General features: G+C 42.5%; 1 protein-coding gene across 1 annotated transcript in view; it reads right to left on the reverse strand.

The window, feature by feature from the left end:
- Positions 1-404: 404 nt before the first annotated feature.
- DCX (doublecortin) overlaps positions 405-13,794 on the reverse strand; it is a 105,425-nt gene continuing 92,035 nt past the window's right edge. Inside the window, exons 5-6 of the mRNA XM_042974583.1 lie at positions 12,341-12,435; positions 405-613 (exon numbers count right to left, since the gene is read on the reverse strand). Of these exons, the coding sequence (XP_042830517.1) occupies positions 557-613; positions 12,341-12,435 (152 nt within the window). The 3' untranslated portion in view covers positions 405-556. The remainder of the gene's footprint in view (positions 614-12,340; positions 12,436-13,794) is intronic.

The following is a 13,794-nucleotide window of genomic DNA, read 5'->3' on the forward strand; positions in this document are numbered from 1 at the left end:
AGAATTGTTGTGGGACAACAAACTGGGGGCTCAATCAGGAGTGAAGAGCGAGCCTGGGGAGCTGCCTTGCCGTCCTCCCGGGAGTCTCCAGCATTCTTGAGATCGGGAGACAAGGGGCACTTGTGTTTGTCACTCTTGGATTTGCCAATGAGTTTCTTTCCCACATACACATTTGAAGTGCTATGTATGTAAACAACCCTCTACAGAAGGAAGACTGTCGCGTGTATGAGCAAAGTGAGGCAGGGGAGAAATAGCACAGGCGCCTACGTGTTCAATAGAAAGGTCATGGACTAGCACGTTTTGCATCCCCGGAAAGTTACCCCAAAGGATGGTTATCAATCTATCTCTTATGGTTGGTTAACTGTGGATCAGTGGCCCAGAGGAGAAATCACAGGAAAATAAACCCAACATATTACAGTGTGTTTTTAAAAATAACAACAACAAAAAAATAAAAACTTGAAAGCACCAGTAGCCGTGTTGGACCCTTGAGCAGAAGTACCCTATTGTAACGGTAAGCTTGGATTTGTACTCTGGACTCTGAACGTTCTCTTCTCCTTCACATGGAATCACCGAGCGAGTCTGAGTCATCCAAGGACAGAGGCAGGTACAGATCCTGTTAAGAAGATAAGACATCAAGTTAACTCTCCTTTTCTTGTCATCTTAGGCTCTGCAATGAGCTGCTTTTTTAATTAGTATTTTCTCTAATTTTTTAAAATTCTTATTTATTTTGAGAGAGAGAGAGAGAGAGCATGAGCAGTGAAGGGGCAGAGAGAGAGAGGGAGAGAGAGAATCCCAAGCAGGCTCTGTGCTGTCAGCGTGGAGCCCGATTCAGGACTCGAACTCACAAACCGTGAGATCATGACCTGAGCCGAAATCAAGAGCCGGATGCTTAACCAACTGACCCCCCCCAGGCGCCCCTCTGATTTTTATCTGGAACTCATTATAGGTTCATAGGAAGCTGAAGTATAGGGAGGTATACTTGTGCCAATATATCCTTCACTCAATTTCCCCCAATGGTAATATCTGGCCGTTTTCCACGCAGTCATGTGTGTGTGGAGGGGTGTAGTCTTATGAAATTTTACCACATGTGTATATCAGTGTAACTATCACCACAGCTGAGACACAGACCTGTATCCTTGTCAAAGGGCTCCCTCATGCTACCCCCCACCCCCCTGCTTAGAGTTACATTTTCCCCTCCCCATCTCCCACCTCTAAACCTCCCTGGCAACCAATAATCTGTTTCCCATTTCTACAGTCTTGTCATTCCAAGAACGTTATATAAATGGAATCATACAATATGTAACGTTTTGGGACCAGCCCTTCCCATTCAGCATAATCCCCCGGAGATTCATACAAGCTGGAGCGACAGTTCACTGCTCTATATTGCTTGAGCAGTATTCCACAGTGCGGTTATAGCACAGTTTGGTTAACTCTTCACCCACTGAAGGGCGTAGGGGTTATTACAAACAAAGCTTGCAACAAACTGGGGCACCTGGGTGGCTCAGTCGGTTAAGTGTCTGACTTCAGCTCAGGTCATGATCTCGAGGTTTGTGAGTTCCAGCCCCGTATCGGGCTCTGTGCTGTCAGCTTGGAGCCTGGAGCCCACTTCAGATTCTGTTTCTCTCTCTCTTTCTCTCTCTGCCCCTTCCCTGCTCATTCTCTGTCTTTCTCTCTATCTCAAAAGTAAGTAAACAACAAAAAAAAATTTTTTAAAAACTTGCAATAAACACTCCCATACATGTTTGGGACGTTCATGCACGTATGAACGTAAGTTTTCATTTCTCGGGAATAAATGCTCAAGAGCACTGCTGCTGAGTCGCATCGTAATTGCGTGTTTCATTTGTAAAGACTGCAGTGTCGTTTTCCAGAGTGTGTGTACTACTTACGTTCTCCCCAGGAAAGTATTAGTGATCCGGTTTATCCACACCCTCAAAGGTATTTGGTGTTTGCGCGACTTTTTTATTTTAGCGATTCCCGTGGGCTTGTAGCGCTAACTCGTTGTGATTTTGATTTTGATTTTCCTGATGGTTAACGGTGTTAAACATCTTTTCATGTGCTCAGTTGACATCTTTAATTCCTCCTCAGTGAAACGTTTCTTTGGATCTTTTGTTCATTTTCTAATTGGATCTCTTCCTGTTGAGTTTTAACAGTCGTTTTTATATTCTACATATGTCTCTGGGTAGATATGTGGCTTGCAAGTTTTGTTTTTTCTCCTACTCTGTAGCTTGTCTCTTCATACCTTTAGCGTGGTCTTTGACAGAGCAAAAGTTTTGAATTTTGATGAGGTCCGATTTATTATTTTTATTATTATTATGGATAGTGCTTTCATTGTCAACAAGATCTTCTACATTTCTTTCTACATGTTGTACACTTACATCTATAGTCTGTTTTTGAGTTGTTTTTTGCAGACCATGTGAGGTTGAGGTTAGGGGTCATTGATTGGGATTGTGCCTTTTGTCAAAAATCAGTGGTGAATAAACCCTATATCATATATATATATATATATACACATATATATATACCCTATATCATATATATATATATACCCTATATCATATATATATATATACCCTATATCATATATATATATATATACCCTATATCATATATATATATATATATATATATATATGTTCATTTCAGGCTCCCAGAGAACTGCCAGGCCCTGAACAAATGCCTGGCCCAGAAAATGTAACCCGTATTCCCACTTCTAACGTATTTCTTAATGCTCTTCTATTTTGCATCAAGAGTTAGGATCCATGGCTCCAATACTGGCTGCCCAGCTTTGTCTGTCTTGAGGAAATGGGGAGATGACATGACATTGGTTTTTCCCATTGTCCCCAGAGCTGTATTTGGAGGTACTTGTGATTCCTCTTGGACTTACTTCACCCATAGTCTAAATCAGTGATTTTCAAAACTCTGTCTCTCCCTCTCTTCGCCTTCTAAATCCTCCATTGAAGTGAAATTTTGTTTGGAAACCCAATACATAAAATAAATAAAAGTGTAGTTGTTGTAGTTGAATCAGACGGGGGTGGGGGGGGTGCAGAATTTCACCCATCTCCAAATGAAACAGTTTGAAAGCCACTGTTATCATTCACATTATCAGCAAGATACTAAAGGGAACTGAAAAATTTAAGGTCAACTGCCTGGATATTTAAGACACCCTCCTTGGTATAGTACAAACAGAGAACTTCAATAGAGAGCTGTCCAAAAAATTGGAGCATACGGCTTCTCCGTGACTTAGAGGAAAAAGGACAAGAATAGGGAAGAGAAGCATTAAGAATACTTCTTACTGTGGGGCGCCTGGCTAGCTCAGTCGGTAGAGTGCGCAACTCTTGATCTTGGGGTTTTAAGTGCGATCCCCATGTTGAGTGTAGAGATTACTTAACAATAAAATCTTAGGGGAAAAAAAAAGAATGCTTTTTGCTGAGAAGGAAGTGGCAAGAAAACTTTTAGGCAGATTCAATGGAAAGAGGAGCGAAGTATATTCAGAAACCTGAGCTTTTAGCCCTGGATAACTACTACTGTGGCATTGAACAAGTCTTTGAATCTTGGTGTCTTCATCAAGAAAATTCAGCCTTTGGGATGGACAATATGTAAGGTCTCTTCTACCTCTCAGGCTATTATTTGGGACTCTCCAGGGAACACTTAATTATTTCAAAGCACAAGAAAGGCAACTACAGCAAATAGACTTACTTGTCACCAACCGGCCATCCCTTCACTATAAATCAGGAGCTAGCAAACTTTTTTTGTAAAGGGCTAGATAGTAATTATTTTGGGCTCTCTTGGCTGGTCACATTTGATCTCTGTCATGCAGTCCTGTTTGTTTGGGTTTAGTTTCTTTTATAACTCTTTGAAGATATAAGAAACATTTTTTTTTTTTTTTACATCGGGGCGTGGTGGGGGGCATCCCCAAACCACCAGGCCACAGGCAGGATTTGGCACCCTTGTTCTAAACTACTAAACACAATCTCTTATAAAACTGACAAACAGGTAGGAAGTGCAAGGCCAAGGAAACAGTAGGAGTTCAATAAAAACTTGTAAAATTGAACTGAGGCAAACCGGCATACGATTGAGTCACACCTTTGAAGGGATTTTAGTCCTCTCGTACTTGAGTCAAGTGAAAATTGGACATAGTCTAAAGTATCTTTGAGCTCTCGCTGCCCAGAACAGTGAAGAAAGACTCTGAAAGTGTGCTCCCACATAAAGGCAGTGACACTGGAAAAATTGTCAACAGCGACTTTTTCAAAACTCTGGAAATTAACCAAAAGCTTGCAGCAATCCAAGAGGTGTTTATTCAAGAAAAATGGCTGAATGCTAGTAAGAGTACGAAAATGTGTAGTGCTTTAGCTTCTTCTATTTCGCTTCTTTATGTCTGTTCCGGGTAGCTTTGAAAGCCAACAGCCTCGGGGCGCCTGGATGGCTCAGTCAGTAAAGCATCTGACTCCTGATTTCGGCTCAGGTCCTGATCTCATGGTCTGTGAGATAGAGCCCCGCACTGGGGTCTGTGCTAGCAGTGCGGGGCCTGCTTGGGATTCTCTTTCCCTCTCTGCCCCTCCCCTGCTCGCTTGCTGTCTTTCTCTCTCAAAATAAATAAACATTAAAAAGAAAGGAAGAAAGCCAACAGCCTCACAATTATGGTATCTGAAAACAGAAATGCAAAATGAGTTGGAAGCTCCCCGAAATGCCCCATTCCTAGAGAATTGTCACTATTCAGCCCGTCCGGTAGCTCCTTAGAAATTCCCACTTGTAGGGCTCTCCTTTGTTTGACCTGACGCAGAGCACACTCACTGCGAACAGCCTTTTCAGGGAGGCTTAATCAGCTGCAATTGTTGAAAATCACAGCTGCCGAAAGTAGAGGAACCCATTGGGGCAAATGAAGCTGCTCAAAACCTTAAAAGGAAAAGCTAGAGAATTAATGTCCATAGGAGACTTTGAAAATCTCCAACATGTTTCCAGGAATCTCTAAGACATGGCACATGTTTAGGACTGGGTGTATTCTGGGAAGAGCCCTAAGAGGGCCCTAATCTCTCATCTCTGGTTGGCCTTGAGGCCCTGCACAAGCAGCAAATGAAGGCTAAGGCAAAGTTATAAACTGCCTGACAGGGCACTGAAATCACGCCCCAACACACACACACACACACACACACACACACACACAGAGTGTCTTGGCCAAGGCAGGGAGCCTTATTGGATCAATGCATTGAAGAAAATCTAGCAAAATTATCCTTCAAGAATGAAGGAGAAAATAAGACATCCCCAGATAAACAAAGAGGATCCATTGCCAGCAGACATATCCTCCAAGAAATACCGAAGAGAATCCTTCAGGGAGAGAGGAAAGGACAATAGACAGTAATTCAAGTCCACATAAGAAGGAAAGAACACTGGTAAAGGTAAATACATAGGTAAATACAAAAGGCAGAACAAATTGATTTTTGGAACTCTTCTGTTATCCAGTTCGAAAGACAACTGCATGGAAGTGTAATTATATAAGTGCGTTGATGGACTTATTATGTATAAAGATGTAATTTGTATGTCAATAAGAGCACAAAAGGAAGGGGGAAGGACAAAGCTATACTATAGTAAATGGTTTTTATATTCAGTTGAAATTAAGTTGATACTATTCCAAAGTAGATTGCATTAAGATATTAATTTGTACCCCCCAGGGCAGCCGCCAAGAAAATAACTCAAAATAAAATTAGTAAAAATACAACAAGGAGATTAAAATGGTATGTGTTAGGGGAGCCTGGGCGGCTCAGTTGGTTAAATGTCGACTTCGGCTCAGGTCATGATCTCGTGGTTCCTGAGTTCGAGCCCCGTGTCAGGCCCTGTGCTCACAGCTCAGAGCCTGAAGCCTGCTTCAGATTCTGTGTGTCTCTCTCTCTCTCTGCCCCTCCCCCCACTCACACTCTGTCTCTCTCTCTCTCTCTCAAAAATAAACAAACATTAAAAAATAAATAAAATGGTATTGTTAGATATTAGAAAAATATGTCACACAATAAAGAGCAGAAATTAAGGAATCAAGGAACAAAAAAGACATAAGGCATATAGAAAACTACAAAATGACAGATGTAATTCTTACCTTACCAGTAATTACATTAAACATAAGTAAATTAAGCACTCAAATGAAAAGGCAGATTGATGGAATGAATTTAAGAAAAAACAACATGATCCAGCTCTATGATGCTTGAAAGAGACACAATTTAAAGACACAAATCCACTGAAAGCAAAAGGATGGAAAAAGACTTACCATGCAGTTAGTAAATAAAAGAGAGCTGGAGAGGCTATACTAATAACAGAAAAAACAGACTTCCAGGCAAAAATCGTTACTAGAGACAAATAAGGACATTTTGTAATGATAAAAGAAGTCCAAACATCTGAAAACATAATTATAAACATATATGTGCCTTAACAAAACAGCACCAAACTATGTAAAGCAAAAAGCACTTAAGTGAAGGAATAAGCAGCTCAACCAATATAGTTAAAGACTTCAATACTCCACCTTCAATAATGTACAGAATAACTAGGCAGAAGACCAACAAGGAAAGAGAAGACTTCAACAACACTACAAACAATTACACATCTATAGAATACTCCATCCAACAGCAAAATACACATTCTTCTCAAGGGCCCATGGAACATTCTGCAGAATAGATTATATGTTAGGTCATAGAACAAGTCTCAATAAATGTAAAAGGGTTGAAACCATACAAAGTATGTTCTTTGACTACAGCAGAATTAAATTAGAAAGGAATAACAGAAAGATATTTGGAGGGGGCAGGGCGCCTGGGTGGCTCAGTCGGTTAAGTTCCACCTCTTGATCTCAGCTCAGATCTTGATCTCAAGGTTTTGAGTGTGAGCCCCACCCAGCGTGGAGCCTGCTTAAAAAGAAAGAAAGAAAGAAAGAAAGAAAGATATTTGGGAAATTTACAAATATGTGGAAATTAACAAACTGCTAAATAGCCAATAGGTCAAAGAAGGAATCACAAGGGAATTTAGAAAGGACTTTTGAGATAAAGGAAAATGAAATAACAATACAGGAAAAGTTATGAGATGCAGCCAAAGCAGTGCTCAGAGGGAAGTTTATATGAAATGTTCAGAATATACTAACTCATCGAAACAGAAGATTAGTGGTTGCCAGGGGTTGGGTAGAGGGAGAAGGGGCTATGACTACTCTCAATGGTGATGAATATATTCTTGTTCAACTTTGTGATTACTACTAAAGTGCATACTTTAAAAAGGTGAATTTGACAGTATGTGAATTACATCTCAATAAGCTGTTACTAAAAAAAAAAAAAAAATAGTACCTTTGAAAATCCCTTACGCTGACAACTGAATACTGACTATGTGATTCCTGACCATGCCACCCTACACAGCAATATGCACACATCTATGAATAATGTATATAGTAATAGCCAGAATGTAATGATGTGTGCAAACATAAGAGACAGTTTGTGGTAGTTTTGTTCTAGGAATATATTGTGACTGTTGATGAATTCCATTAGATACAAGATCTTTCAGGGTTCTTTATGGTTCTAAAATTCTATAAAATAGAAGTCAAATCATTGCATGTTGTGTTGTATTAGTCAGACCAAAGGAAGAGAAATGAGACAGATGCTGCCGTGTTCATGAGGTCCCTGGGCATTTGGGGGACAATATAGACGGGCCTTTTTCACCCTGGAGGCCACTTTGAGGCCACCACACTGACCCACTGGGACTTTAGCTCTTGATTATTCATGCAACAAACCCTTCCATGTAGTTGGTTGGCTGGGGGAAATAATTATAGAAGAAGATTATTTCAGACCTATATTTCAGAGGAAGAGGGGACAGGCCTAGGGATAGCATCGTGAGGAGATTGCACTCGGGACGGGTAAGGTGAGGTGCAGACTATGGAGAGAATCCATAGGACTAGGCTTGGGAATGAACTTCTGTGCTTCTGTCCTCCATCCACTTATTTAGTATTCAAAATATATTTTCTTGCGTGGGTAGAACAATGTTCAGGAAAAGAAATTATCTCAACACTGTTTTTGTTGATCGATATGTAGAAATACAGAAACACACATATTGCTTAACAATACAAATAATTTGCACCTGAAATTCATTTTCTTGGTCCCTTGGAGCCCCACAGAACAAAATGTTTGTAACAAATACAGCTGTGCTGGCGATACTATTGCGTTAGAGAAAACAAAAACTTGGTCTCTGGTCCAAAGAGCTTATAGTCCAAAGGAAGTCAGAGAGGAGTTTTTGAGAAACCTGGCTTCTAGTTTGGGTTTGCTTTTTCCCAAACGTGCCCGGCACTTTGCTGATGCTGTGGTTTTGTTCTTGAAAATGTTGCAATGCCCATTCTCTTCACCAGCCATCAAAAGCCTACCCAGGCTTCAAGGCCCCACTTAAATGTCACCTAGTCTGCAAAACGTTCCCCATCATCCACCCTCCCCCAGTCAGATGCCTTTCTCACCACCCCTCTTTGTGCTCCTATAGTCCTTTTGTTCGCTCTTGATTACACTACCAAAATCCATTTAGAGTGGTGTCTGTGATTTAAGGGTCAGGACCCTGCTTTATTCATCAAACTATCTCTCCAAGCACTTATAGGATGACAGAAAAAAGGTCTGGAAACATAGAGGAGAACGTACATTTAAATCTGAGCCGAAATCAGTCACTCCACGAACTGAGCCACCCACACGCCCCAGTTATATTTTCAAATAATATGTCAAATATATTTCCCTTCGATCTCTAGACAACTTTGCAAGCAAAGTGCTTCCAAATTTAAAGGCATGGGTGCAAATCACTAATGTGGAAAAAACATTTTTTTTAAATAAACAAAAGAGTTTCACTCTACGTCTAGGCTTTTTGAACATCTTTAATGTGCTACCTTCTCCAACGTGTTGAATCACACTGGGGTTGTCTTTAACCTCGGCACCCGAGTTTTCTCATTTGTAAAGCGGAAACACCACTTGCCCCATTTCTCCCACAGTGTTATCATCAGGGCAAATGGGAAAATGACTAGCAAAAGGATGAAGCAGTATAGAAGTGCAAAATGTTGTTCTCATTAACTATCCAAGGATTTACTTTGTGTCCATATTGTAGCACTTGAGTATGCGGACTTTGGCTAACCCCATCACAGCTGCATTAAAGAGGATTCTCCATGAGCTGCTTAAGAGGGGAAGCCAAGAGGCTGATTACAGCTTAGGGCCCTGCCACAGCCATCAAAAGTTACCAAAGGGATGCTGGGACTTCAAGTTTGTTTCCAATTGCGCAGGAGGAAAGTCATGGCCTCAGCCACCTGCTTCCTGTCTCCACCATGACTCACACCTTTCAGGTCCACTTGGATGGATGTTCAGATGAGAACTGCTTAGGCCTACTGCCCAAGGACCTTGACGGTGCTGAGGCTCAGGTAGCTGTGTAAAAGGAGGAGCAAGAAGCTGAGGCCTGAGACCCAGGGGTCTTGAGCCAAGGTCACAAGATACTCTGTAGCTTATTCAGAAACACCAGTTCACCCTCCATCATTGGTGGTGTAAGCATGAGGCTATTGCCTCCTTACAGGATGAACCAATAAGAGACACGCAACATCACTTCCGTGTCAATTCTGCTCCCAATGCGTAATATGGACTTGCTCACAAGGAAACATCGGGCACACCTAAATCAGAGGACATGCTACCAAAGAACTGGCCTGTACTCTCCATTTCTACAACACGCTGTCAAAAAGAAAGACTCGATCACTTTTCAAGATTAAAGAAGACTGAGAAGGGACATACCAACTGAAGGCGATGTGGGATCCCGGATTGGATCTTGGACCAGGAAAAGAATGTCCTTGGGGCAACTGATGAAGTTTGAATATGCGCTGCAGGGATATAATAGTGTTTCACCAGTGCAAAGTTCCTGATTTTGATAACTGTACTGTTGTTATGAATGAAAATGTCCTCATTGTTAGGAAATACACACTGAAGTATGTAGGGATAAAAGGGTATGATGTCTGCAACTTAATATCAAGCGGTTAAAAAAATGGTAAAGTGTGTGTGTATATGTGTGTGTGTGTGTGTTAAAAAATTAGTACGAGGCTCACCAAAATCCAAATGTTTCTGAAAAGTTCACCAAAATCCAAAAGCTGGCTCTAGAAAATTCTATAATTTATTACTTAATGGTTGTCTGCGTCACTGTCAGAAAAAAAACAAAAAGAGTACTTTTAAAAATAACAGGAGGCACTAAAAACTCCCACAGTGAAGAAAACAGCGAGGCTCTGACCGTGCTGCCCTCCTACAGTTTGTTCTAGTCCTTCAGTGGTTAAATTCATTTGGAGAATTGAGTCAAAACAAAATACCCCCACAACCAGCCTGCAGACCCAACCAGGAGAAATTGTTTAACAAGGCCAGCACTCCACCTCAGCACAAATGAACTGAGCACGTCAAATAAATGTGCAAGCGGCCCCTTCCCTTTGGGAAGGTACTGATGAAAGGTGCTGGGACAGGTCACACTTCTTGGAAGGACAGTAAGGACAGAAATGCATAGGGCAAAGCTACAGTAAGAAGCAGGGTAGCATTGGGGCGCCTGGGTGGCTCAGTCGGTTGAGCGTCCGACTTCGGCTCAGGTCATGATCTCACGGTCCGTGGGTTCGAGCCCCGCGTCGGGCTCTGTGCTGACAGCTCAGAGCCTGGAGCCTGTTTCAGATCCTGTGTCTCCCTCTCTGACCCTCCCCCATTCATGCTCTGTCTCTCTCTGTCTCAAAAAAGAAATAAACATTAAAAAAATTAAAAAAAAAAAGAAGCAGGGTAGCATAGGAGCTGCTCACAATTACTGAAAGCTGACGGCAAGAGGAGCTTTTATCCAAGCCACAACCTCCCCGTAACATTAGCTACACGGACAGTTCAGCAGACCCTCTTTTGGGGAAACAAAATAGCTAAGCAGGACAATTAGAAGGTTCTGGTCGGGGTCAATACCAGAGAGTTAAAGGGGTCATTAAAGGAACGGAACAGGAACTAGGAATGACAGGACAGGTAATGGTCAGATTAACCAGGAAATTAAAGCCCTAGTGGAGAGAGAAGAAAATGAAAATGAATGTCAGGCAGCGGTGTGCTGTTAAATGTTTAACAACTGATTTTCGGGGTGGTGGCGTGGGGGGGGGGTGGAAACAATGGCCTTGATTGGCAGTGCTTGCTGATTTCCATAGTGCAAATACTCCCACCTCCACTGAGTTCTGGTTACCAACAGGATGTCGTTGAGCACAGAGCTGGGGAAGCCATGTTCACCATCGCCTCTCGTGAGGTAGCATGAACTGGCTCCAGCATACTGCTGGTAACCTGGGTGCCAGTCTTACGTGTGACACTACGTAGCTGTGTCACCCTAGTAGCTTAACCCTCCTGGCTCTTAATTTCCTCCCCTGCAAAATGCCAACCTCACAAGCTTATTGGGAGAATCAAAGGAAACTCATGTATCTCCATCTAAAATCTCTTTCAGCTCTGACCATCTATGGTTCCATGATGGAGTTGGCCACATCGGTGGCTTTTCGCCTTTTACCATCTCAACCCAAGTCTTCTGAGCAGGAAGAAGTCAAAAGAATCCTAGAGGAAGCTGCTCCACAGTGGGGTCATCAGAACAGAAACCATGTTCACATCGCCTCAGAGATGAGGTTCAAGGCAGTGACCTCTTCACATTTTCTATACAGAAGAGACTTCTGGGTGGGAATCTGCTTGGAAAGTGGGGCTAGAGAGTTTACAAAGTTCTATTCTTGTAGTGGCATATTTACTTTGAGTGACTTAGATGTGTAAATGGTGCCCAGGGTCAATGCAGCATGTATGTGCCCTCTCTTCCTACGCTGTACCAGAATCTGCCTGGGAGTGAAGAATACACAGCGAAACTAGGGTCTGTTCATATTTTGACGTCCAGCAAATCTAAAGGGAGTAACTCAGTGCTAACTTTCTTTGATGCTGTCTTTCACTTCCACGGACTGGTGCCTGGGGACATATGTTGCCCTCAATGCCCTCTTTGCTATGCCTCTGAATTGGAGCGAAAAGAGCCCAGCTCATCCTCTGAGCCATCATTTGGTGATACCATTAAGTACTAATGGATGTTTGGGACCTTTGTTACCTCTTTTGGTTAAGTGTCAATGGGAGTAGATAAACGTGTTTGGGGGGGGGGGAGAGGTGGGTATGTGGGAGGAATAAATAAAAGTGACCAGAAGCTTGGCCCCTGCTGGGATTCCCAGGTCTTCAAGCTCGAGGACCAGATGAAGGGAAATTCTGGCCTTGGTGCACTGTCGAAGTTGGATGGCGGAGCAAACCCTCACCCAGCCATTCAAAGAAGTCCGAGTGCAAAGGGGTTTAGTAAGGTATAAGAGACATAATACCTTGTGCTTCCGGAGGCTGCCAGGACTGGTGGGCGTGGAGATGGGTGACTGTTTAGACTTGGGGGTGGAGAGCTGGCTGCTGGAGGTCCCGTTTGCTAGCCCAAGGCAAGAGAAAAGGAAGGGATAAGAATCAACAGCATACAAAAGAACCAGTTATCCTTCCCCTCCGAAGACACGAAGAACATTCAAGCAAGGTACACAGACAACCAAGTGATTTGATGAGCGGAACAAAGGTGAAAAGAAACACATTCCTCAGAAAGGCCAGAACTGCAATCCTCAGTTAATTAGATCCTGGAGCAGTGCAGGGCCATAATCCTCCCACCCTTTCCCCTGAGCGCTTCCAATTACAGGGCTCTGGTTCTTTTCAAACCTTTCTCATATTCATTCCCAAGTTTGACCCTAACACCATCTCTGGGAGGTAGTCTGGGAACATAGGATTTCGTTTCAAGGTTACAAGTGAGAAAAAAAGTGAGGCACAAAGCAGATGATGTGGCAGATAGCCAATCTCTCCCCACTGTCTCTTTTTGTTCTCACCTCCTTGCCACCCCACTCTCTCTTCCCGGCCGCATCCTGGCTGAAAAGAACAGAAAGAAACAAAGACAAAGGGAGCTTACTCAGGAAGAAGAACGGAAAAGAAAGTGGAAGAAGAAAACAGCGTGAGACGTAAAGAAACACTTGGACAGCAAATGGGCAGAGGAGGGAATCAAAAAAAGGAGAGAAAGAGATCAGGAGTGGAGGAGAGGGGACACGGGGAAGACAGAGTCAGATATTAGAAGAAAATAATGAAGACGTTTGAAATCGGGAGAAAGGCACAGAGACAGAGGAAAACAGACAGTGATGGCCAGAGTCAAGGTGCACCCCCATTTCTCTCTAGGCCAACACGATGCTGAAAAATGAGATGGTTTAGTATGTAACATCTTGATGCTCCATCGTGTTGGCAAATGTTGTATATCCCCTTTGCTAATGAGCTTTTTAAATATACCATCATGTAAAAAAAAATATGGTGCATGGGATGGAACAATTAAACAGCTTTCGAGTGGACTCATGTTTAGACATCTCATGCTAGAGTTAATTGTTTCTTAAATCTAAGGACCCATATTGTTAATCAGAGATATTCTGAAATGTACTTTAGAAATAAAGGGATATTTAAAAAATATCCCAAAGGTCTGTGGGGGCAGGGAGAGAGAGAAGGAGGAGGAGAGAAACGAGAAGGAAGAGAAGGCGGGAGGGAGGAAGAGAGAGAATTGAACACGTGAAGCAGGAGAATAGCCTGAGGGCGTTGCTGTTCATCCCACACACATCGGAAAGCTTAAACTGTTGTATCACGAATATTTCCTGAGGATATACTTTCGCTTCTTCACTTATGGTCACGTTTCCCTAGGTTCTGGAACCTGAGTATCAACTGTAGAGTTGGAAGAGACATCAGTGAGTGGGGTGGTTGCTGAGTTTATCCA

This window comes from Panthera tigris, chromosome X, assembly GCF_018350195.1.
Source record: "Panthera tigris isolate Pti1 chromosome X, P.tigris_Pti1_mat1.1, whole genome shotgun sequence".
Lineage (NCBI taxonomy): Eukaryota > Metazoa > Chordata > Mammalia > Carnivora > Felidae > Panthera > Panthera tigris.